Raw genomic sequence first — 26,738 nt, 5'->3', positions numbered from 1 at the left:
GGGCACTGAAACCACTGTCCTTTTCAGACCTCTCAAGCCATTGAGCTGTACAGGTAAGTGACAAACACACACCAGTTCTGGGGGTTGCAGATTCATCCTGCCAGGATTCAGACACCCTCTACGGCTCCACCTGAGGAAGCAGCAGCCATTGTGAAGCCAACCGCCCAAGTTCCAGACTCTGCACAATGGGTGGTTCCTTTTCAACTAAGAGTCCCCCCAAAATGTTCTAGTTCATGGACCACTAAGTTGGGAAAAAATACTTTAAATGCCAAAAATGCCAGGATCTTGCTTTAGGTGTGAAAAAGAAATATTAATCAAAGATAATGTTTGTGCTTTTTAGTGGAAGATTCAAGTACATAGTGAATAATGTATTTTTCAAAAAGTGCACCTTTTAAAAATGTAATTTGCAGTTCAGAATTACTAAGCTCAACAAATCAACATTTGTTTACCACCCCTTTCAGTGTAAACTGTAAATTTCATTAAATTAACACAGTCTGACCCAAATAGCTTAAGAATTCTATGAGGTTTTTGACCTAATATACAATAAGGTCCAATATTAAGAAGATGTAAGTACTGACATGCAATAACAGTACTGCAATGTGATAAACCTCCTTTTCATTTTACAATGGTCACCTTTATAAGGAGGAGGGTAAATACATTACTGGGAATTTTAGAAAAGAATGCTAAAAGAAAACAAAAAAGCCTAGCTATGAGTTCTGGAGGAATTCAAAACTTTAGCCATAGTAATTGTTTTTAAACATAGCTCTCATTTCTTGGATTTCGATGTGGAAGATCCTTTGGAAAATCCCACAAAATATTGTTAAGTAGAAGCCATAGGAGGAAGGGATGTTCACTTGCTGAGGAAAGAATAGCCAATCCCTAAAATTCTTGAAATAGTCTAAAAAAGCTGCTTTCTGGAGGGAGAAGGGAGGAGCAGAAAGGTAAAAAAAATGGATACAAAGTTACAAGAAAGGAAAAGAGCAACATGGAACAAAGGAAAATATATAGAAAAATTTAAAATATTAATTTTCCATATATTAATAATGGGCATAGAAAGAAACAAAGATATTAACCATGTACTTGGAACTAAAAAGCTGAAGCTTTATCAACAAACTTTCTAGTAAGTCAGAGTAGTCAAGTTAGCCCTTAAGAATGTTAAATCATGTATTTATAAAATTACTATAAAGCTTGGCAGTAGTCTAGACTAATGATCCCTAAAAGGCAGTTGGCAATGAAGTTTTCATCAGACCATAGCAAACTGAGAAAAACAAGAACATGTTTTTATTATACAGATTTCTCTTATCCCCCTGCAAAGGACTTACTGGTTAGAATTTCCTATGTGCCTGTTACTGATTTTCTTCTATTAGCTCATTTATGTAGGTGCCATTATCACACTCAATATCCGTGTTGAGTGAAATGAAGCACAGAGTGGCCGACCACCAATTTTACGAAGGCTCTGCTGTTAGATAAGGAGGAGCTGCAGGTTGAACCTTACTTAGTCTGACTGCTCAAGGGCCCATCTTTGTTTGTACCACCACACTTGGGAATGAAGACTCCCAGTTTGTTGTTCTCATTAGTTAGTGAAATCCAAAACTATCTGAACAAAGGGACAAACGCTGCCATCAGTCTAAGGCCCAGAGAATTCTATTAGTAAATAAATGCGCCACGGACAATGGAGCGATACTCACATTCCAATCTAGAGAGGTCACGTCCTTGTTGCTCGGGACGTCCTGCCCCCCCTCTCGGATGCAGTGTCTCAGCACTAACTGTGTGGAGCCGCTGGTGCTGTTTTCACTAAGGTTCCATATTCTTGCTGTTGAGTCTCCAGACCTACAAAGGATGCAATGCATTTTAAGCCCTCATAATATCTATATTTATATCTTAATATTAATAAGGCAAAACAAACGAGAGTATCAAAATTTCCACATCCAGTATATTTTTCTGTTGCCATTTTGAGGGCCCCAAGCACACCTGAAGTAGTAAGTTTAATGAAACTTCTAAGATTATTTTATAAAGGAATGAAGATTTACAGAGGCAAAATGACCACTAACAAACAACAGAAACCTGAAAACACAAATAATGTATTTATAAAATACAATAGGTTCAGTAAGAGATTTTAAAAAATTCACTTTTGTTTTTACTTTGGGAAACATACCCTGATGCCAAGAGATCACTAACAGGGTTCCAGGCACAGATGAACACTTCGGACTCATGGCCCCGCAACACGACTGCCTTATTAGGAGGGATTTCAACATCCCCATCCACTTCCATCATATCCGTGTGGTTGTCTGCAGCACACGAAACAAGTGGAAAATTCCAGTCAGGTAATATCACAACATGTTGGTAAAAATACCTACTTTATAACATACAGTGTAACTTGAACACACGGTACTTATCACACGGAAAAGAATTTCCTATCTTCAGTTAAATATGACCATACTATTTTCAAAAGATATATGTATCTATCTGGGTGTGTGTTTAGACCTGGGGGGTGAGGGAAGAGACGAAATGAGAAAGGTTAGACCCACAAAATGTAACTAAAATGGTAAGACAGTCCGAATTAAATATAACCCATGCCAATACTATTCTGAGTTCCCGCCAGTAGGGGTTGCTGATATCATTCATATAACATGAGAGTTGGAGAGTTGCCTTTATATCTCCACGTCAAGAGCTTCATTGTATTTGTTAACGACTAGTCTTACAAGTTTTATTTAAAAAACAAATGTGGATATGAAATTAATTTAACCATAGAAAAATGGTTTCTAAATTTTTTTTAAAACAACAAAAAAATCCGCGAATGTAAATCTGGCTTTTGGATCTTTAGCAATAAAAATCTGAATTGTGTGATACAAGTTAAGGGAACAAGTTGGCGTAAATGATAGAGATGATGTTACTTCAGCTTAGAAGAGGCAACATCCCTATAAAGCAAAACATTTCTTCTGAAAAGTAATTTTTAAAAAATTCTATCTCTGCTCACTTGCTATAGTATGTGCTCCATTCTCCTCTCCATTTGCTGTGTTTTCCCCATTTTTTGCAGATCCTTGTTGGTTTGTGGCAGCCGCGGCAGCTGCAGCAGCTGCTGCTTGTTGCTGTGCAAGCTTATCTCTGTAAGCTTGCTGTCTCGTCTGTACTACATCAGGCATTACGGCATCTATCAGCGACAGAGACTCTATTGGTCGGCCGTCAAACAAGGTGCCGTCCTGGATTTGGAAATTGTGAGAGAAGTCAAAAGTAACACATTTAGGAGACTTTGCACTCAAACAAGTCAACAACAGAAGTGAAAAGCTTCATTCCAAGGCAGAAGTACTTCTAGATAATTTTCTGAATACACGCAAGACAAAAGGGAGTCAGAGGAAAGAAAAAAAACTTCAAGAAGCAACTGCAAATAGCTGTTTAATTTTTCCTCCTCACCTGGTTCTTACTGTTATACACTGCACAGAGAAAGCTGACACATTGAAAGAAATAATAACAAGTAGACCCAGATAACAGAAAGTTTATTAATTAATTATATTCCAAAATTCTGTCAAAAGCAATGACCAATATGAAATCATTCAAACAGTAAGAGATTGGGAAATACTTCTCTAAAACTAAAAACCTTTAAATAGCTTTGTTGGACTCCAAAGTTTCCTGAGATTTGATGAAACATTGGAACAGGAATGCCTCGGATACTATGCTGTACAACATTTCATTTTATTAATGCTGGAAGGCAAGCGCAGTAAGGTTAAAGACTTGCTGAAAGCAACCACCTGGTCAACGGGGCTGGCATCTCATAAGCAGTGCTACTCAGAGTGTGATCCAAGGACCACTACCACCTGTTAGAAATGTAGGTTCAAACCTACAGAAGAGTCAGCATCTCTGAAGGGCTTAGGAAGTGTGTGTTTTAACAAGCTCTCTGGGTGTTTATGTGCACTAAAATTTGAAAAGCACCATCTTAACACACACGCTGGTGCTCTTTAATTTAATGGACATCCTTAAATTTTCCAAAGCTCCTCTCCTGGATGCTAGAAAGTTCACAATTAATAAAAGCTCTCCACGCAAGCACAAGAGGAGACATACACACAGCACAGAACAAGTCAGAAATAATGGGTTGGCCAAAAAGTCCTTTTAGTTTTATTCCTAAAATAAAAGACACATTTTTAATTCTCACCAATAACTTCATTGATGAGGTATTTTGAATCTGTCAGCTATCTCCTCCTATTGGCTTCTAGCGGGTAGAGGCCAGGGGTGCTGCTAAGTATCTTCCAATGCATACAAAGTCTGTCATGAAAAAGTCCAGCCAGTGAATATAATGAGAATGGTTTGCGCAACATCCATGTAACCTGCCAGCCAAGGAGAGTGCACTGGAATACATGTGCATGAACAACGATGACTTCACTGTACTAATTGGGGTCTGTTCAGTGAGCATGTGCACCGTGTGGCTGTTGTATTCAAAATGACTGAGCAAGTAAAGCAACGAGCTTGCATCAAATTTCACATTAACCTTGAACATTCCTCCACAGGAACTATTTGGATGATTCAGAAGGCCACAACTATTGGCAACTGGTGATTGGCAGCTTCATCTCAACAACACACCCACCTGTGTATCAAGTCTCATTGTAGAGTTTTTTTAGCCAAACATCAAATCACCCAGATGACTCAGCCCCCTTACAGCCCAGATCTGGCGCCTATGACTTGTGGCTTTTCCCAAAACTAAAATCACCTTTGAAAGGAAAGAGATTTCAACCTTCGAGGAGATTCAGGAAAATATGATGGGGCAGCTGATGGAGACTGGGAGAACTGTGTGAGGTCCCAAGGTGCCTGCTTTGAAGAGGACTGAGATGTCACTGTCCTATGTACAATGTTGCTTGTATCTTGTATCTTCTTCAATAAGTGTCTATTTTCATATTACATGGATGGATACCTTCTGGATAGGCCTCATTAAGATAGCCCCACAGCAAAGAATTAGTTAAAATGTTATTAGTAGCCCTGGCTGGTGTAGCTCAGTGGATTGAGCACGGACGGGCCGGCAAACCAAATAACCATGGTTCAATTCCCGGCAAGGGCACATGCCTGGGTTGCAGGCTAGTTCCCAGCAGGGGACGCACGACACGTACCCATACATTGGTATGTCTCGCCCACTCTCCTTCCCTTCCCCTCTGAAGATAAATAAATAATTTTTTAAAATGGCATTAGTACCAAAAATTTTCACAAACTGCTTTTGACACTTCTGATCAGTCACAGTACCTTCTCCAGACACTGTACAAATGTTTTCTGAGTTTCCGTTGCATTTTTACGTTCATCAAAATAATTAAGTATAATACACCAAAACTGCTGCAAGTCTTCTTCCATCTTCAATATTAAAATGGCTACACAAAAATTCACCAATTTTGATAAGTTTTTTTAAAAATGCATGCTGATATGAGACCTGTCACAATACAATCTAACAAAACTGTTTCAAATGAAGTTAAAGACAACTAAACACTACTAGAGCCACTGTTCAGGAAAAAAAACAAACTTTTTGGCCAACCCAACAGACACACTGCAAATTAGCTAACAACATGCGTGCGTGAAGCCTGGCCGCCCACGTAAGCCGATGAACAGGCACCACTGACAATCTGCAGTGGTGTGATGGGTGCTCTGAGCTATAGAAACAGACCATACCTTTTAAAGTTGCTGATCAGAATGGAGTATTTGAAGGGTAAGTGAAAGCATTTTAAATTGTAACTTAAAAATATTAAAACCAACACAGATACATTGTGGAGCACTATACTGAACCTACAAAAAGTTTTTCAGATAAAATGGGACTTCATCTCTGGCCACTGGTGGAAACTGTTTATTACACTCTGTAAAGGATACTTCTGGGAGTTAAGTGCTAAGACGGTGAGGACACATTTCATTTAATATTAATAGATTTTTCGGTTACAGAGATGAAACATAGCTAATAAAATCAATTTTAGTATACTATGTAATCATAGTAATAAATACTGATATGGAAACCATGGATGCTTCAGTTTTATAAACATATATAAAAATACTTGTGAAAGTATTTTCTCGCAGTATGTACTTGTGAAAGGGAAGGGGGACATGCTAATCTCTGAAATGAAAATAAGGTAAAAGCTACACATATCATTAATCCTGACCATGTGAAAATTTTCAGCTAGACCAGGGTGTGTGACCCTTTTCTGTAAAAGACCAGACAGTAAATATTTGAGGCTCTGCAGGCCGTGAGTTTTGTCACCACTACTCCACTCTGCCACAGTGACACAGAACCAGCCAGACAACTGTGTCAATGAACGAGCATGAATGTGTTCCAATCAAATTTCACAAAAACGAGCAGCAGTCAGGATGTGGTTCATGGGGCATAGCTGGCTGACCCCTGAGTTAAACTACCAATATATGGACCTTAAATAGGCAATAGTATCAAGAATTAGCTTTAATTATGAACTGTCTTCCAAATCAGGTATAACCAAATAAAATCTGAGATTTTCTGATTTTTTAGACCATCAGCTATGGGCTTAGCATTCCATAGTGCCATGCTGTTGTTTAACAGAAAATTGCTTCTTACTATTTAGTTATAAAACCATTTAAAGTGAAATAAGCTACAGATCACAACCCTTACAGCTGGCAGCCAACGTACTCTACCTGTGGGACCTGACTGTTACATTAAGAACAACAACCCTTCATTGTATTAGCACGAAGAAGCTGAAGTCAGATAATGAATGAGCAAACAAGATATCAGATTAAGAATATATTTAAGACTAAGAATATTTGAAATAAGTATCCCTTACCTCATTAATACTAACTTCTGCCTCTACATACTGCAGACCTTTCTGGATTATAGAAATCAACGCAGCAGGTGGGACGAGGGCACCGTTTATGTTTGATTGACTAATATGGCTTTCTATACCAAATGTAAATGCTGAATGAGAAAATCCTAAAAGCAAAAGAAAAGGTATAAGAAGTTATTCTCCTAGTGGCAACATGCTATAAGATACAAATGAAAAACCTGTAGTCTTTCAAAATCACACTCCACCCATTTGAAATCCCAGACTATTAGCTAAGGTCAAATACATGTTTTTAAACAAAAGAAATACTAAAATCCAAACATGTTAGTCTGTATCTATTTTCTTTTGCAATTTAATTACATAATGTCCTATTTTAAATTTCTAGGATATATAAAATTTAGCGGCGGCGTATCATTTCCCTCAACAAATAGTGTCAATCTTTAAACTTGGAAAAAGCATTTGGAAATCACGTGACTCAACTGCTTCACAAGATAATTTAGCCCAAGATAAATTAAGTGACATATAATATTTTTCTAGTATATTTAAATCTCTGCATACAAACTGCCCAATGACTTATAAATTCAATCTTTTGCAGGTTTTTAAAAACTACTTGGGAAATAAAAAGCAAACTAGAACTAATTTAAGAAATAAAAGTTGAAATTTAATAATGAAAAATAACTTGGCTCCAAAAAAATTTACTAATTCTTTTCCACTTAGTAATAAACCTAAATAAAAGCTATAAAAAATGAGATAGCAAGTGAAAATCCATTCTGTGTCCATTATCAATTCTTTAGTTTTTATTTGAAATATTTAAACCAAAACATTTATATAACAAAAATCTCTTTATGTTAGCCTTGCTTTTTATGCAAGCCAAGTTCAAAGTGAAAAGTAAAATTCTAGTAAACTGACGGACCCGAGGTATTTATCACAGTTGATTCTCCTCATGTCTCTTTCCCTCTTTGGGATACCCAACCATTCCACTCCTGTTACTTACCCATAGTGAGAAGTGAAAAGGTGTTAAATACCTTTACCCCTTTCATTTTAATCTCATGATTTTGCTAACAGACAAGATCATTATCAAACATACAAATGGGGGACAAACCCCATCGTTCTGCACACTGTCCTTATGAGGAAACCCACAACTACTTGAGTATGAGTAGGTTTCAGATCACCAGGGAAGAAAGCTGAGAATAAAAACTAGGGGAGATGGGGACAAAGGGTAAGAGATGTGGCCCAGAAATCTGTAAGCAGTGAGGTAGGAGATTTTGTTTTCAATTACATGTCCCTCTCTCAAAGAATTCTGCAATAAATTGTGACTAGGGAAAACAAAACTAAACAGCCAAGTGGCTTAGAATTTAAGATATTAAGATTTAAGTAAGATTTCAAGATAAACAATATCATTTATTAAGGGTCTTCACCATGTATGCATATACACTTGGATTATCTTATAATCTAAATTAGTTAATGGGAAAATAACCATTAAGAGAATAAGGATTCATTCAGAAACCAGAGCCACAACCACTATCCTCTCCTGTTCCCACTAAACAGTGAAAAATGGTAAAAAATAAAGCTGAGGCAGAGTAAGCCCTTGTTTACTAAGAGTAAAGAAAAAAACGGCACCACTGTTCTGTTTCAGCTTAAGGTGGTGTCAGTAGGGCATGAAATATTAGGGCACCTTATTAGCAAGGTTTTGAAAGTGTTTTGATTTTCATGACCTTTATAAACTGTAGCAAAGACCATGATTTCTCCACTCTCTAATTCATGAATCAACTTAAAAAATTAAAATTGTTACATGTAAACCTGCTTAATTAGATGATACAGTCCAAGCCCATGTCCCAAAATACCCTAAGAGTTGCACATGGATATTCAAAAGATGTCATTTTTTGGCTGGAACGTTACCTATATCCTTAATTTGTTCTATCAGATAAGGAGAGAAGCTATCACCAAGTGCTTACATCTATCAAGTTATTGCACATGCACTTAGATGTTCTTAAATAGTAAAAAAAAAAACCACCCTGAAGAGGTCATTAGCATTGTTTTGGCACATCTCATTAATGTTTACACTAAAGAAGGTTCACGCTTAAACACTCTGCATAATAAATAAATGTCGGATTCAACTACCATCTTTTTATTTCTAGTAATAGCACTACATGGCAGCTTAAAATCATTATGGCCAAAATTATTTTCTTCTTTCTTCCCTGCTTAAATCGTTTTTCTTTAGAAATTTCTGACCTTACTTCCTCATACCTGAGAGTCGCCCTCACTCCAGCTCTGCTGCGGACATCTCACCCAACTCTGTTAATGCCCCCTCTCTGGTCTCTGCCACCAGTGCTCCTGCTTCGCCAGAACCTGGAGTCTGGTCCCACCACCCTTTGTCCTGGACTATTTACTGCCATCAGTTCCTTTCCGGTCATCCCCAGCTCAGCCCATCTGCCACGCGACACAGCTAGAATCCTACTTGTAAAAAACAAAAACCAATACTTGGGTACTTGCAATGACCCCTTCAGCCTCATACTACAGACCAAACTCCCAAGTACACCCACTTTTACTTTTGTAATCTGACCCTACTTATCTGTCCAGGTTCACCCCCATCCCCAAACTTCTTCCCCTTGCACACTTAACTCAAGTGACTAACACTGCACACCTGTGGGCTTTCTGCGTCCCTATGTTCTCTTCTCCTACCTGGATAGAGGTGAAGTCCTTCCTTTTACTGCCCCAGGCTGATTATTTTCTTCTGCGCTAATCACTTAATTTGGATGGCACTTACCACAATGTGTGTCTATGGTTGTGTGAATGTGTGTGTTAGGCTGCCTGGGAAGGATTTGTGTCCAGTAATCTTTTAATTCTAGAAGAATAGAATATTACCTAACTTACCCAGTGCTCAATAAATATGTGTTAAATCAGAATGCAATTCTACTATGTCTTGAAACATCACAAAATCTATGAATCCAGAAAAAACATGACTTAAATCTTGGAAAAACAAAAATAAAACTTGAATCAGGGTTATGCTAGAAAATGTTTTCATTTATCTGTAAATATGTATGTAGGAAATTTTTTTTTCAGGGATACCTTTTGACTTAAAAGGTAGAAGACAAAGGGATCAACCTAAATCTCTGAAATACTGAAGTCTGGCCTCATTGCCTAAAATAGCATCCCTTCTTTTCAGGGGTGAGAACAAATCTCATATAAATAATACCTCTATAACGAAGTCTTCCACACATTCACGAGGGTGATTAAGGTTTGGGAGGTAGGAAAGAGAATCAAGAGAGGAATGAAGCTGAAAACCATGGATTTCAGTGTACTGTAATTCAGTGATAAAGACAAGCATGGCAGGAGTGTGTGTGGTTACTTAGGCCTGCGCACCATCCCACGTGAGAAAAGAGACCACACAACACCCGGTTTCTGAATGTTGCTCGTTTCAGAGTGTTCTCCCCTTCGGGTGATAGGGACAGTGTTCTCAAAGGGGCGTCCGTCCTCAGTCAGCCCCCGAGGGTTTCAGCCTCAGTCCTCACGGCTATGGTGCAGGGGGGTCTCAATAAGAAAATAAAGGCAAAGCTCAAGTACTATCACAACACAGTGCCACAGACTGGAAGGAAAATCTGACCTAGCCAAGGTCCTATTTAAGGTTCATGTCAAAAAACCCTAAAAAATCACGTTGCTACTAACATCATCACACACACCTTAACCCCAAATTCATTTCCAAGTCTGTTCTATAGACTCACGTTTCTGTTTAGTCTAAAAGTTCCACGATCACAGTCAATGATATTGTAGTAATTATGTATGGCACCACATGGGTACTAGACTTATTGGGGGGATTGCTTCACAAGTCACATAAATGTTTAATCATTTCGCTCTACACCTGAAACTAACACAAAGTGTCAACTGTAAGTAAAAAGTAAATAAAATAAATAAACCTAATATTGCAAAATGATCCATCAACCTCTCTCACAGGTATACTGCCAAAGAAAAATAAAAACACATTTGAACAATAACAAAAACTTCCACAACCAAATTCTCAAAAGGTTTAGAATGAGTAAAAAGAAGAAGGGGGAAAATACTATAAGAGACCATTGATGATGAAGAGTTAGGTCCAATACTTAGAGGGAAAAAAAAAAAAGAAAAATGTAAAGAAAAAATATTACAATACCAAAACCCAATGCAACTGTTAATGTTTTTCTTTTTTATTTTGCATATTGGTTTTTTTCCCAGCAAAATAAAACACACTGGCCATACAATTTTGTGCCCTAATTTTGCTCTTAAAAATATATACAACTATGAAAGTGTCATGTAAATTATATTTTCTAAAAAATGTATTATAATATTCAACCAACAAATGTATTCAGCTAGTAAATTATTCATTCCACAGCCAGACATTTGGGCTCTTCCAATGTTCACTATTTAAAAACAACCTTATCTCAGATACCTATGTGTATAGGTTTTGGTCAGTTATAATTCTTCCCCCTTAGGATGGATTCCCTTAAAAGTTTAAAGGGACATAAGCATTTTAAAAGGAGTTTTCATGATTACCAAATTGCTTTCCCATCAAACTGTGCAAATTTACATGGCATCAGCAAGTTAGATGTTTCCTTATACCCTCACTATGCTGGCTATTCCTAAGGAAAGAAAAGGATCACTATTAAGATTGAACAAGTTCTGCTTGACAACTATTTAAAGAACCTTTGTCGTTTTTTAAGAACAACAAGTGTCAGTAGGAATGAGTAACTGCAATTTCCTCTATTGGCAAAAAGTTGTCATTCAGGTGACAGAAAAAGGAGAACTGATTTGAAAGTGTAAATGTATGGTAATGACCAGCATTTGTAACTGCTTACTGTGCAGTTAACTGTGTTTGCAACAACTACATGTCAAATCAATGCCGATTCATACTTTATTTGATTATAAAGCAAAACACTGTGTATCTACACTTGTTCTTTTGTAGCTGATCATCCTAACTCATATAGATCAAAAGAAAGACTAAGGGTGGACATTCCAGATTCTGAGCTCGCCTCACTCTGGTTCTTCTTGGCTAGGGACACACTACTGATAGCCAGATTAACCTGACTTCATCCTGTCTGCTGTTAGTGTGTTTATACATGGCACCAGCAGAAGAATATATGCAAAGGAATGTTTATCTAGCCCAGTTACCTTTATCTGAGTCCACAGAAACTACAATCATTTGCTGACATTTTACTAGCCACTGTAGCAGTTAGTATAAAACCATTAAATTAAAAAAATGAATGAATGGGCCCTGGCTGGTGTGGCTCAGTGGATTAAGCGCTGGCCTGTGAACCAAAAGGTGGCTAAATCCATTCCTAATCAGGGCACATGCTGGGGTTGTGGGCCAGGTCCCCAGTGTAGGCCAGGCAAGAGGCAACCACACACTGGTATTTTGCCCCCTCTTTCTCTCTCCCTTCCCCTTCTAAAAAAATAAATAAATATTTTTTAAAAAATGAATGAGTGGGTTTTGGTGTCTGAAGTTACAATCTTCGATGTTATACATAAACATTCAGGTTACTTTGTGCCTACTATGATCACATTTACATTAAGTGTGTATGTACAGAGAGTTGTATTTGACGGGTGATCTTATAAACAAATAGAATGTGGGAAGTAAGCATTATCTCAGAGAAAGTGGTATGGTAAAAGACCTATATTTGGGAAATTCATCACCCCTTTGAAAACAGGTTAGAAAACAGAGGAGGGTGGGGTACAGGAGACAAGATGCTCTTTACTGAACCAAACCTTTCAAGACTACATGTATCATTACCTTCTCACAAATGGAGGCTATATGCGGAGATAAACTTCAGTTCTAAAAACATGAGGATTTAAAAAAAATAATACTATTCAGAATCACAATCTGGAAAGTCAATAATAATAACATATTGTTTTTGCATTTTCAAGTTAGTCTTCAATCATAAAATGCAAAATACAACTCATATGTTGGGTGTCTCATAACACCCAACGTTCAAGTACATTACAAATAAACATGCAATATATGACAGTTAAATCTACACTCAAGAATTCTCCCCCAGACCAAATACACAATTCAGGCAAAATGAAATTATGTATTACACAAAGGAACAAGGCAAATTAGTGCCACAAAGTTCACAAGTAACTGCCAGGAACAACTTCTCTTGAAAAAAAAATAAACTAAAACTGAATAACTACAGGAGAGTCCAAGGAAAATGGGAAAACTCAAAGGTGGGATGGGAGGATTAAAAATGTCCAAACCAGCCCAGCTCTTTGACAACTAACACTGCTATCAGGTTTAGTCATATTGATACAATTTAGCATGAGTTATTAGGGCAATCAATGTATTAATGTCCTTGGGTAAACGCTAATTAAAGGGAGCATAATGAATCAAGTCAATCATCACCGACAGTACTGAGTGTCAAATACATTCAATTTTCAAAAGAGAAAAAAAAACTAATTTTATTCCCTAGGATATATTTGTTAAATATGGAAGTCCAGTTCATAAAAGAACAAAATGGTGATGACCAAAGTAATTTGCTTACGGTGAACTTTCTAGAGATAAAATTGAGGGGAAAAAAGTCACAACCCTTAATAAAAATATCCTACAATAAATACACTTTCCTCTTAGTTTTAATGAATAGGGGAGGGTGGCTTATTTCATTTGAAACCAAGTATCACAATGTAATCAATCCCTTTTTAACAAGCAACAAAGTTTATGGATTTGGAAACTGAAGATCTGAGAAAATTAAGTAATTTGAAGGGAAACAGGATTTTTAACAGACTAATATATTCCAGTGCTGATAACATTCATAATAGAATGATCACCACAAAGAGTATTTAAGATGAAAACAATTCAAGTGATTTTATCCCCTCTGGAGATGGATACCATCTGGTCCAATCAACATTAAACACTGTTTGCAGAGAACAAATACTAGACATTCTTACTGAAAAACATTATTTCTAAATCATACATTTATCAAAACAGAACCAAACGGTTCATAAGGTGGTTTTTTGAATTTCTGACTAAGATATTTTACATAATGAGACAAGCAAGAAGGAAACTTTGTTTCCCTTTGTGTAAGTCTTTACGACCAGCTCTTTAATGGTTCTGCAGAGACACTTCGTCATCATTATGTCTTCCTATCTCCCAATTCAGTACTACTTCATGGGGAAAATAGCAGTATTAAGAAACTATTCTAGTTTCTTCTATTTTAACTTTTTGAAGAGAAAAATTTATGATCTAAAAGAGTAATAATTTACATCACATTTCTCAGACACTTAATGACTAATTCTCAATAAGTATTCCTTGTAAATTATGGTGATAAATTCACAGAATCCCAAAAGAAGGGATTTCTGGACTATGTGATTCCAAGATTGAACCAACTGCAAAAATGGCAATTTTTATGTACAAATGGAAATCAGAACCAAGAAAGGACCTTTGAAATAGTGGCTAGTGCTGAGATGAGTTAGAATCTGAGGTCTTCCGGAAACCTGTCTCTAGTTGACAGCTCATAAATTTCTTAAACTCTTTTCTATCTCCTCTCTAAGTAATTTCAAAAGAAATGTCTGATGAAGTCCCTTATGATAGAAACATGTCTCATCATTCCTGCAAAAGCTTACCTACAAACACAAATACACCACTTTTATTGGAGATATTCTCACACTCCAAATCTCAATGTACACATTTCATGCTTTCTACTTTCTCTCAAATAGTTTAATTAGATGCTTTTCTTTCAAGATTCTGTGAACATGCTACATACCTGATGCCAAATTCTAATTGTCCTACAACTAATGTAGATCATTGGCTTTCAAACTTTATTATGCCTAACTAAGAATCACCCGGAGCACTTGTGAAATGTGCATTCCTGAGCCCAGCCACTGTGCTCCAGGTGATTCTGATGCAGGTGATCAAAGGGTCAAAGTTTAGAATTCTGGTGTAGGTGATTCTTAAATCACGGCAGGCGGCAATCCTAGAACTGCCATTAAGTCAAAATGTCATCAGTTGAGTCTCACTTCCCCTATAAATTATAATGTAAATAGTTGAATTTTATGAAGGGACTGACTGGCATTCACGGTTTTAGAGATGTGACTTCACATCACACTTTATCACCAGTACACTGCTGGGTAAAGTATAAAGCTTTCTAAAGAATGCACAAGAAATAATAACTCAGTGAACAATTTTAAAGAACTTATGACAAATATCAGTCTACGATAGAAAAAAAAATTTAATATAATAATTCTTGCTTTATTTTTCCTGCAATGTAAGACACCTCAAGACTTGGAATTTAGAAGAGTTTTCTCTGAGAACATAACCAACATTAAGAAGACTTTTGGTAATATTTAATCACTTGGTACTCTTTCAGAAATTAATATTTTACTGACTCCTTTACTTGTTGTATTCTCTTGTAGCAACATAAAACACTGATCTGCAGACTCCTGTTTGGAAACAAGAAGACCTGAGTGTTCATTATCATCTCTAACTTCACCTTGCCCTATTTCACCTCAGCATAGGCTTGAACCACAGGATGCTGCTGAGCTATTTAACTGTTCCTGATCTCCAGAAATAGCGGTTTTATATTTGGTTCAACCTAAATAACTGCCTTTACAATACGTCTACAAGCCATTAAATATATTGACCATTCACTGATCCTTCATAATGTATTTTGCTTTCATGTCCAAGTCCTCAAAACTCTGGCTTAAATAGTAGTCAGAATTCTAAGGCAGAAAAAAGTTTGTTTCAGCCCAACAAATCCTTTCCGTTTTGTCCAAAAGTACTACATAACAATATCTAAACATGTGCATTATATGTCATATTTGTATCACTAGGTTTCTACTTTTTCTACTTTACTAATCATTTTATCTTATTCAAAATAGTCTATGGATGTCCTCTTCGGAAATGCCTTCACTACCAGTGTACCAGTTGAAAATGAAAACAAAACAAGATCTATTAATTTCAGAGCTTCCTAGCGAGTTATTCTGCATCGGTTGGTTACATTCATTTCTTCTCTCTCTTCTCCTCCCTGCCTTTGCTGGACACGTTTTCCCAGCCGTTCCAGGCCAGAGGGGAGCACTGAGGCTTGAGAACAGGAAACCTCCAGCAGGTGAGAAAACCTCAGCCAGCACTGGATCTAGGACCTAGCTCATGTTCCCAATTCCCTATGGAAGGGCAACCAGCTGGACCCTATAAGAACAATAACTGGAGCTTCAAAACCAAAATTAAGAGTTTGATGTCCTACTCTATTTCTTCTCTCTTCCCTTATACACAACTACCAAAATCTATTTTTTATACCACACACCTCACCTTACTACTAAAACATTCCAGTTAATTTAAGCTACGATCTCTAGAATTCGACCGCCCAGCATGGTCAGAGCACTAAATCACTCCACCTCGTGTCAACGACCTGCAGCCACGGCCATTGTCGACCTCCCTACCGTCTCTGCCCTGCGCAGCCCACGTCCAGCTGCTCACGCTGTTTCGTTTTGCTCAATCCATCTCACGTTTTCCTTGCAGTTTTTTTCCTTTTCTTTTATGATAACACTTCTGTCTAGAAAACTTGACCTCTCATTTATTCAATATTTTTAACAAATGACTTTCAGTAATTTGTATTTATGAATTACCCCCCAATAAAGACAGTAAGAATTCAGGTCATGGATACGCATAATCAACTTGGATAATACTTATAAAAACATTCAGAAAAAATACGGTTAATTCAGCTTTTGAAATGCTAACTATAATTAGGACTAACATTTAGCTAAGGATTCTGAACATACGTTATTAAGTTGATGATATCTGAGAGTTTATGTTCCTGTGTACAATAATCTCATTTCAGAACAAATCACAAAAATGATCTCTGAACAGTGAAACCCAAACCATCATTTACAAGTGTTTCCCTGAGATGATTCTAACATATTTGAAAGAGTCAGAGAGTTAAACCATGCAGTAACACATAGCTTTAAAATGGCAGTCCAGACATTTAAGGAAACATACAAAGTTCAACAGTTTGGACTGGTACAAATTTCAAATGCATAAAAGGTTATTTTGAGAATATTAAAATAATTTGAGGCCTATTTACTTTACGAAAGTACTCACCTGACTCTTGCAAGTATCTATATACCAAGAAGTTGACCTCATCACTGCTTATACTCATCTTTATTCCCACTTAAACCATGAGGTCACAACACAGGATATAACCCTAAAAACAAAACAAAGTTAATTAAGTATTTTCTCAATATAATATTTTAAACAAAATGTAAAACAATGTTGTAAAAAACCATTTGATTTTATTCAAGAAGGAAAAAATTCTATATTGCCTAATAATAAATCCTACAAATAAAGTTATTCCCAACAGTAATTGATTACATAACCCAAACATGGCTGGGTCTATTCTTCCGCAAGATAACATATAGACAAAAATGATTCAAAACTTATAGAAAGGCTTTAGCATCACACTTGAATGATTAAATCAAACAGCATAAAAAGTTGGTCCTTTTTCTCTTTAACTATAAAAACCATAAATTTTAAGAATCAAAATATTATTTGTTTAGGAAAGACTGATTTTAGACCAGTGGCTAAGAGGGAGGAAGGCGAGTTTGTTTGTCTCTACATAATTTTGTGAGTTCTGAAGTCTCTACATACTGAACATGTGACCTGTGATGTGCAAGTTTCCAAAAGCTCTAAGTATGGCAGGCAGAGAGGCTGGAATACAATTCTGAAAACTCAGAGGATACTGTCTTACTGGATACCCTTAAACCTTGACCTCGGAGGAAGGGAAAACAGTCAACTAAGGCATAACAAACATGTCTAACTATACTTATCCATTCTCCTGTCACAGAAGGGATTTAAAAAGCAGTTGTCAGCAAACACTTTTTGTGTTCCGGGCCAGAGCAAGAATGTGCTAATAAGACTTTGCCAACCACGGAGCCTCCGTCACTACTACTCAACTCTGCCACTGCAGCACAAAAGCAGCACCAAACAGTAAGTAAACAAATGAGTACGAATATGTTCCAATAAAACGTTATTTAGGGACACTGAAATTAGAATGTTACATGCATTTGTTGTGTCACATTTTTTTTTATTTCCAAGCACTTAAAAAACAAAACAAAACGAAACATGCTTAGGTCTGGCCTAATAAAAGACCATGTCCACTGACTACAGTTTCTTGGTCCCTTGTTTACAAAAGATGTCTTAACATCTCATACAAAAGGGTACCTAACATTATGGGTCTGTGCTGACTGTTCTGCCACCTCATGCAGCCTTTATGATGGAGAGTTCACAGGACACTTTAAAATCACAAATTAACAGCCCTGACCACCACTGGTGTGGCTCGGATGGGTATCCTGCAAAGCAAAAGGTCACCGGTTCAATTCCCAATCAGGGCACATGCCCAGGTTGAGGGTTCAGTCCTGGTTGGGGTGCACAGCAGAAGCAATGAGTGTTTCTCTCCCTCTTTTTCCTTCCCCTTTCCACTCTCTAAAGATAAATAAAATCTTTTTTAAAAAGTCACAAATTAACAAGCACTTGAGCAGGCTACTATGTGACAAGAACAGCTACTACCCTAAATTACGGAAAGAGTGGTGACTAAACACTCGTCAAGCTTGTATCTCAGAGAGGGGAAAAACAACAACAAGGAATTGCAACGATTTTCCAATGGACACACACAGAGGAAACCCTAACCAAATTTAGTAGTCTGGGAGTACAGCTTAGGGAAAGTGTCCCTGGTGTTTAGACCTGAAGGACAGGAGCAAAATGAGAACATGGAAGTTTGGGGGAGGAAGGCAGGGAATGGAAACAACTCGGTGAGCAGCAACAGCCAACGAAAGGGCGGGTGAGGAGAAAGTAACACACCATGAAGCAAGGCTTGAGACCCAGACAAAAACTGTGTTCTAAGGGGCCTTGAAAGGCAGCATCACCTAGAGAAAATTAATGGACTGACAAGGTTTAAGCGGCATAGGTGAATGACCTGATTGATTTACATTTTTAGAAGATCCTGGGTCCAATACGAAGAACAGACTGGATGGACACCGGACTGGAGAAGAGGAGTAGAGTCAGGAGGGTGTTGCAGAAATCCAGCAGCAGACTGGAAAACCTGGTCTGTGCCACTGGAGGTGGACAGGAGCGCAGGGATGCCAAAGATACTCAGGAAGTGGACTCAAGGGTGGTTGGATGCAGGGAGGAAAAGGAAGACTCAAAGTTCTTTTAGGACATCTGGATGGCTGGTATCTCCAGTTACTGAGATGAGAAACCATGGAGGAAGAGAAGCAACTATCTTGAGGTGAAGAAAAAAGCACCTCTCCCCCAAAATAATATTACCTCAAAGAGTACAGTTAATCACCTGAATGTTCAACATACAGTATCCCCGACCCATGAGGACACTCCAAGAGGTCAGTACAGTACCTGAAACCACAGACAGGACTAAATGTTGCACATACCATACACTATGATTGTTCCTATGTATAAATGCCTATGGTAAAGTCAATTTATCGATTAGGCACGGTAAGAGATTACCAACAATAACTACTAACAAAATGAAATGTTTATGACAATGTGCTCTACTGTTATCTCTCATTCTAGGAGATCCCTTGCTGAAATGTGTGTACAGACTCAATGCTTTCTAACACGTTACTTTCAATCGAAACACGTTCCTGCTCATGTCTTCCACCCAGAGTTAGTATGTTTTCTGCCTTTTTTCAATGAATATAAATTTATTGCGATCATTTCACAATGTGTGTGTACATACACGTACACACATACATCTCAAGTCATTATGTTGTATACCTGAATCTAACATAATGTTGTACGCTAATTATAGCTCAATAAACTGGGGGAAACCCACTTTACAGTTGTACTAGAAGACATAAAATAAAGGTTCAGGTTTATAAGAAAGAAGAAAATGAATTACCTGAAATACTACATAGCAAAATAACTTCCTCCCCCTCAGTTTAATATTTTAATCTAAATTAAAACTTAGAAACTACTTTAGTGGCTCCATAATCAGGTAGAACATGATTTTTTTACCTTTTTATTGAATATACTGGAATGACATTGGTTAATAAAATTATATAGGCTTCAGGTGTACAATTCTATAAAATGCATCATCTGTCTATTGTATTCTGCTCACCACCTCAAGTCGAGCCCCTTCCATCACCATTTATTCCCCCAATCCCCTCTTCTACCCCCTCCAATCCCTTCTTCTTCTGGTGACCACCATACTACTGTCTGTATCAGCGTTTTGGGGTGGTTTTGCTTCATCCCTTCACTTTTTTCACCCAGCCCCCCAACCACCCTCCCGTCTGACAGGCGTCAGTCTGTTCTCTATCAGGCTGTTTCTGTTCTGTGTGTTAGTTTATTTTGTTCATTCTGCATGAGTGAGATTATATGTTTTTTTTCCTCTGACTGGCTTCACTTAGCCATAATATTCTCCAGGTCCATCCATACTGTCACACGAGGTATAATTTCCTTCTTTTTTAAGACCAAGTATTGTTCTACTGTGTAAATGTACTGCATCTTTCTTATTCACTCAACTGCTGACCGACACCTGGACTGCTCTCAGGTCTTAGCTATTGCAAATAACGCTGCAGTGAACACAGGAGTGCATCTACTCTTTCACATGAGTGCGTTGGGTTTCTGCAGCTGTATTTCCAGAAGTGGACCTGCTGGGTCACTACGGCACTTCTGTCTTTAATTTTCTGAGGTATCTCCTTACTGTTTTCCACAGTGGCTGCACCAGTCTGTGTTCCCACCGACTGTGCACAAGCCTTCCCTCCGCCCTAAACCTTGTTGTTTGATTTACTGATGATAACCATTATCACGGGCTGTGAGGTGATATCTCACTGTGGTTTTAACTTGCATTTCTCTGATGATTAGTGATGCTGAGCATCTTTTCAAATATTTTTGGTCATCTATATGTTCTCTTTGGATAAGTGTCTATTCAGGTTCTTTGTCCATTTTTTAATTGGAGTTTGTTTTTTGGTGTTGATTTTTGTAAACTCTATATAAATTTTGGACATTAACCCTTTTACCAGAGGTATCACTCCCATTCAGTGGGTGTACTTTTCATTTTGTTGATGTTTTCCTTTGCTCTAAAACTTTTTTAGTTTGAAACAGTCCTATTTGTTTATATTTTCTTTTGTTTCCCTTGCTCAAGGCAATATATCAGGAAAAATATTGCCATGAGAAATACCTGAGACTGTTTTCTTCTAGGATTTTTATGGTTTCAAGTCTAACATTTAATTCTTTAATCTACTTTGAGTTGATTCTTGTGTGTGGTGTAAGAAGGTGGTCTCGTTTCCTTTATTTGCTTAATTAAGCATTGACCACATACTGTGGCCGTAACTTTTGCAATGTGAGATACAACAGCAAAACTAGCAGAAATTTCCTTTCAAACCTCCTTTATAGAATCTTAAAGAGAAGCGATAGTCTTAAGAAAGACCTTAGCAACCTCAGCATATGATGTTTTTTCTTTCCTTATTACCTTAACAACTTTCACCTTTCACGTAAAGGCAGCACTTTACAACTTCTCATCGGCATTCTTGAACTGCCAGCTGCTCTCGAGGGTGATTATGAAGTGAAATAAGGGTCACTGGAAAACGAGCCCAGCTGTACTGTGACAGTGGATCTGACAAGCAAGATGGGCTACTAAAATGACTGCCGGGCAGGTGGCACACAGAGTGTGGAGATGCAGACAAAGGGAGGAGTCACGGCCCAGGCAGGACAGACACAGATGGCCTGAGATTTCGTCACGCTACTCAGAACGGCATGCACTTTAAAACTTGTCAACTGTTCACTTCTGGCATTTTCCATTTAACATTTATTGTAAGAGCAGTTTGACCATGGCTAACTCAAAGCACAGCAAGTGAACCCCGAGTAATTCGGGGACTGCTGCACTCCTATCACCTGGGGGGGGGGTGCGGGTAACGAACCAGCCCCCAAACACACACGTGAGGCAGGTGCGTTTGTGAGAAGGGAGGCAGTGACAGTGGGAAGTAAACACTACGATGGTCATGTAACATGTAAATAAAGGTTATGGGGAGGAAATGCACTACAGCACTTTTTCTGACCGACTTGTTCTATTCATGCAGTGAGCACTTTAAGCACTTCCCGGGTTCCAATGTGCCATGTACTCTGACAGATGCTAGAGACACGGCTAAACAAAGTAGACCAGGGCCAGACCTTGTGACTTTACAGGTTGTTGGGGAGAGAGATAACAATTAATTCCAACTCAGATAAGAAAAATTACATAAAATTATGAGAGCACACACCCTGAGTCTGAGTGTTCAGGCAGGCAAAGTATGTAAAATGTAAGTGACCTACATACAAGGTTTCTGTACTAGGCACAGCTGAAGGAGCTAACATTCCTTTTAATTCAAAATACCTGAAGTATATGACATTACCTTTGCTTCTACCTGTAGGCACATTGCTTTCTCATTGACTTGCATGTTAAAGAAAGTGAGGTGAAAGAATGTGCACGTTTACTGAGTGAATGCTCCATGCTATGGATGGAACTAGGTCCTATTAACATTCAGTTCCCTCTTCAGTGTCGTATTCCTCATTTTAAGGTAAGAGCACTGATATCAGAATAACACTTCTATACACAGATCTGTGTATGCAGAAATATTATTCAAATACTAAACTGTCCTCAGTGTAGGAAAAAATGAAAACCAGTATACAACATAAAATGTAGAACGATGCAATGACTATAAAGAAATGAAAATGCTCAGCACTGGAGGGTCCTTAAGGAGTTGCTAATTCCAAGTGGTAGCCTACCGTGCCAAGGCCCCATGCTGTGGCACTACACGGCTCACACTGCACGGCTCACAGTGCCCGTGATGCGAACAGCACTCCAGAATGGCCAGCCGGTCTCCACAGTCACAGACCACTGCAGTACCCTGCTAAACAACAGCTTCTAAACCTGCACAGAACCATGTAACAACATGAAGCAACAGCTTCTAAACCTGCACAGAACCACATAACATGAAACAACAGCTTCTAAACCCACACAGAACCATGTAACAACACTATTAGGTTTGTTGGGGGTGAGTTCTTAATCTCCCGGGAAGCTAAGTCGCAGTTCTGCTGTTGCCCTGCAACCCATTGAGTTATCGCAGAAAACTCTGTCAAAGTGTCTTATTAAAACCAAGACACACGGTTAAAACACCACATTATCATAACTAACAAAAAGAAAACAACAAAGTATGTATATGTGGAGGGGAACTGAAACACGAGGAGAGAGATCAAATCCATCTATCCATGAAGTCACAGTGTTTACTGTCACGTTGTGGGCTGCGGAGAATTCCTATGTTGAGCGCTTACTTCCAGTACCCCAGAATGTGTCTTTATTTGGTGATGGGAATCTTTAAAGAGGTGACTAAGTTAAAATGAAGCCAGTAGAGTGGACCTTTAATGACATGAACACAACCCAACAGGACTGGTGTCCTTGTAAGAGGAGGCAGAGACATCAAGATGGATGTGCACAGAGAGGCCATGTGAGGACATGGTGAGAAGGTGGCCACCTGCAAGTCACGGAAAGAGGCCTCAAAAGAAACCACACCTGCTGGCACCTTGATCTTTACCTTCCAACTTCCAGAACTGGAAGAAAATAAATTTCTGTTGTCTAAGCCATCTAATCTGTGATAACTGGTTATGGCAACCCCGGCAAACTGATACACACCTATCTTATACCACAAATTCTTAAAACCTTTCTGTTTGATTATTCATTAGAGATCTTTAAAATTAAGTTTACTATTGCTAGGATCTGCCTTCCTGAGAATTTGCCTCTTTCCATCTTTAGGAACCCGTCCTGTGATCTCCAAAGACTGTGAGATTAGCAGAATACATTAACATTTCAAAATCTTCTGCTCCCCACTGGCCCCTTCTTCTCCTGCCCCTCCCATGAATCATTCTCGGGAACAGGAGCAAAAAGTGTATTACTCTTAATTTTCCAAATTGAAAATAATAATTCAAATTCTACCAATGTTAGGTAATAACACTTTGGTGTGTATAAAATAGAGGGTACAATGAAGGAAGGTATACTTTAAGACTGAGCTTGAAGTCTTTGGCGATACAGCTTAAAACGTACATGAAGTACATTCTCAGTTGTGGCTATGCCAAATCTTATGAGGTTTCACAAAATTTTACTAAATGAAATCATGTTTACTAAATTAATTTTGCTAACTATAAGGTTATTAACATCAGGATTTAGAAACAATCTGATATTCTCACAAAGAAACACTAAACTAAATGAAACAGTTCGGCTTATTTTTTATATAATTCTAATCAAACTAAAAGCAAAAAACAGAATCAATTTGGCTGATTTCTTAAAGCATTAGTAATAAACAATGGTGTATTTATTTTTCTGTGTACTAGCTCTGAAGTACAACCATGATTTATCTGTCAAACATTTTAAGGATATCTTTTCATGGCTGCCTGTAACATTAAGTCCAAACAGAAGCCAAGTAGTGTATTTCCTTACAACAAACAGAAGTGCTACCACCATTTATAACATTAGGATAAATGCTGAGTTTAAACTGTATTTTTAAAGACCCAATCTCATTAGATAATTTTTACTCACACTATCAAAAAATAGACAATACCCTTTAAAAATAAATCAGTAAGTTTTTTTTAATTTTATTAATTTTTATTTTTATAGAGAGGGGAAGGAAAGGAGAGAGGGAAAGAAACATTAATGTGTGGATACCTCTTGTGCACCCCCTACTGGGTGGGGACCTGGCCCACAACCCAGGCATGTGCCCTGACTGGGAATCGAACTAGCAACCCTTTGCTTTGCAGGCCTGCTCTCAATCCACTGAGCTACACCAGCCAGGGCTAAATCAGTAAGTTTTTAAAGAGGATATCTTTAATAATTTGAATATCGTGTCCCAGTAAAAAGTCTGTAGCATTTCTCTCCCCAATCTCCCACCCCAAGAGAAATAAAGCAACTTTATATAAAAAGGTAGACAAGACAGTTTGCAAAGGTAAATGAGCAGACACTGGCACTGGTTTTACCTTCCAAGTTTGGCACACGGTCATCTTTAGCATAGTTTTCTTAAGAGTGTGCCTGGCAACGGGTGCATGTTCTATTAAAGGTAGTTTACTATTCTTTTTTTTTAATAGTTATGGCCAATTTTCGTGCCATGAGAATTTCTTCTTTTGGTTATTGTTGCTTCTTATGTTGTTATCAGATTAATGGTCACCAAAAATCCAATGCTGGCAAATCTTAAGAATTTAAAGTATGATTGTAATTCATTCTAATCCAGAGCTTTCAGATACAACGACAACATGACAGATGATTTCTTTCACTTCTAAACATCAATGATCCAAGTAAGTAAACATCTATAGGGTATTACGTGTGAATCTCGCAGGTCAACAGAGAGTACCAGGTCATGTAGTGATTTGAAAATAAAGCATTTTTAATAGGTTTGCTCACAAAAGGGCATTCAAAGATTTTAAAAACTATCAGAGCTCAGATGGATGTCTCCTGGAATTACGGGAAGGAAAAACAAATGAGCCCACCTCATTAAGAACCATTTAAGTAATTTAGGTATGATGCTTTTAAGAACCAACTATTACTTATAAGCACTGACACGTAAAGACACAGACAAATAGTGTACCAAATCATTCATTCAGTGGTAACGGACTTCTGAGGACGATGGACTGTTTCCACTGTGACCAAGGGATTTGCACATTCTGGCCAGTGTGTCAAATCCAACCCATCACCTATTTTTGTACAGCTCACCACACCTTGTGATTTTTACAAAACAAACAAAAAAAAAAGGTGTTGACAGAACATTTGATTTGATGCCAGGGGGCACTAATTTTGACTCAGTTAAACAATTTTAAGTCCCAGCAAAACTCTTAAGATTGAGAAGAGTAAACTAGCAACCAATCCGAATCACCGTTGATGTGAGTTCACCTGACATCAGCTGGAGCCCTGTGTCTTTTTATGCCCAAAGGCCTGAGGAGCTGCCTTCCGTGGTCCCTTTAAAAGGTAAGCCTACAGGATTCAATACACATGCTGAATGATTAAATAAAATTATAGTCAAGATATACTGACAGAGGAATGAAGGAGGACAAAACAAATTAAAGCACTAGGGAAACAGAGAGGCCATACTTCTGGTACTTTTTTTCAATTATTGAACAGAAATGAGTCATAAGACTTAAAGCAAACAATTATCGGTGTGGGAAGGAAATGTCTAGAAACTAAAGTTAGGTATGAAAATGAAAATCAAGAAGCTAGTGCCTTCCTACTCGAAAGAAAAGCTCTGAGTTTGTTTGAATGGGAACAAATATAAGAAAAGTAATAAAATTTCACAACTAAAACAAACTTCCTCTGGCTTTGGAACAGACTGGAGGATATGGAAGCCTGACACAGCTAAAACTTGAAAAGGACGATTACGTCAATGGGTGGGAATTTTGCTTAAAACTGAGAAATTACAAGCAAAATAAAGAGAAAAAGGTACCGAATGTAATAAACTCATAGAGTTATAACCTTTTTCTTTTGATTCCTCAAAAGAAAAGACAAAACTAAGCAGACAAAATTAAAACTACTGAACCCCAGTGAATCAAAACGAGTGTCCATAGACTGATTATACATATTTGGTAAATCCTTTATGAGAAGGGGAGAAGTAAAAATGTGCAGAGGATAGTTCTGCTGGCAGAAATGTGTGATTAACACAGATCAAGTGTCCAATGACGGGGAGAAAACTGTAAGGAAGAGATCAACCTTCATCCCCCCAATGGGCAATCGATGCTGTTCAAATCAGGTGAAGACAATTTCAACCAAGTTTAGTACTCAGATAACAGACCGATACATCCATGTATACATGGCAAACACATGCACACACACGCACACACACACACTAGCTATTGGAATATCTGAAAGATAAAAGCAAAAAGCAAATGGAATAGAAATTGATGATAGATGTGAACTGAAGTAGGCTTTCAAGTTTAGTTTATTTAAAAGGGGGGAAAATCCACCACAGGTCAATTTATTATCCTATTAGATTTTGTTT

The 26,738-nt window shown here is 37.8% G+C and overlaps 1 protein-coding gene across 9 annotated transcripts in view; it reads right to left on the bottom strand.

Moving 5' to 3' along the window:
• The window catches only part of TBL1XR1 (TBL1X/Y related 1), a 152,877-nt gene that overhangs the window by 23,110 nt on the left and 103,029 nt on the right, over positions 1–26,738 (bottom strand). For 8 of the 9 annotated variants that reach the window (XM_053657957.1, XM_037128333.2, XM_053657952.1 and 5 more), the window contains 5 exons: positions 16,822–16,924; positions 6,768–6,913; positions 2,978–3,200; positions 2,156–2,288; positions 1,689–1,830 (listed from right to left, as the gene is read on the bottom strand). In XM_053657957.1, coding sequence (XP_053513932.1) covers positions 1,689–1,830; positions 2,156–2,288; positions 2,978–3,200; positions 6,768–6,913; positions 16,822–16,879 — 702 coding nt within the window. In that variant the 5' untranslated portion in view covers positions 16,880–16,924. The remainder of the gene's footprint in view (positions 1–1,688; positions 1,831–2,155; positions 2,289–2,977; positions 3,201–6,767; positions 6,914–16,821; positions 16,925–26,738) is intronic. The other variant, XM_037128335.2, reaches the window with a different exon arrangement.

Source organism: Artibeus jamaicensis, unplaced genomic scaffold, assembly GCF_021234435.1.
Source record: "Artibeus jamaicensis isolate MK-2021 breed Jamaican fruit bat unplaced genomic scaffold, CSHL_Jam_final scaffold_474, whole genome shotgun sequence".
Taxonomy (NCBI): Eukaryota; Metazoa; Chordata; class Mammalia; order Chiroptera; family Phyllostomidae; genus Artibeus; species Artibeus jamaicensis.
This window is presented reverse-complemented; position numbering and strand designations above follow the sequence as displayed.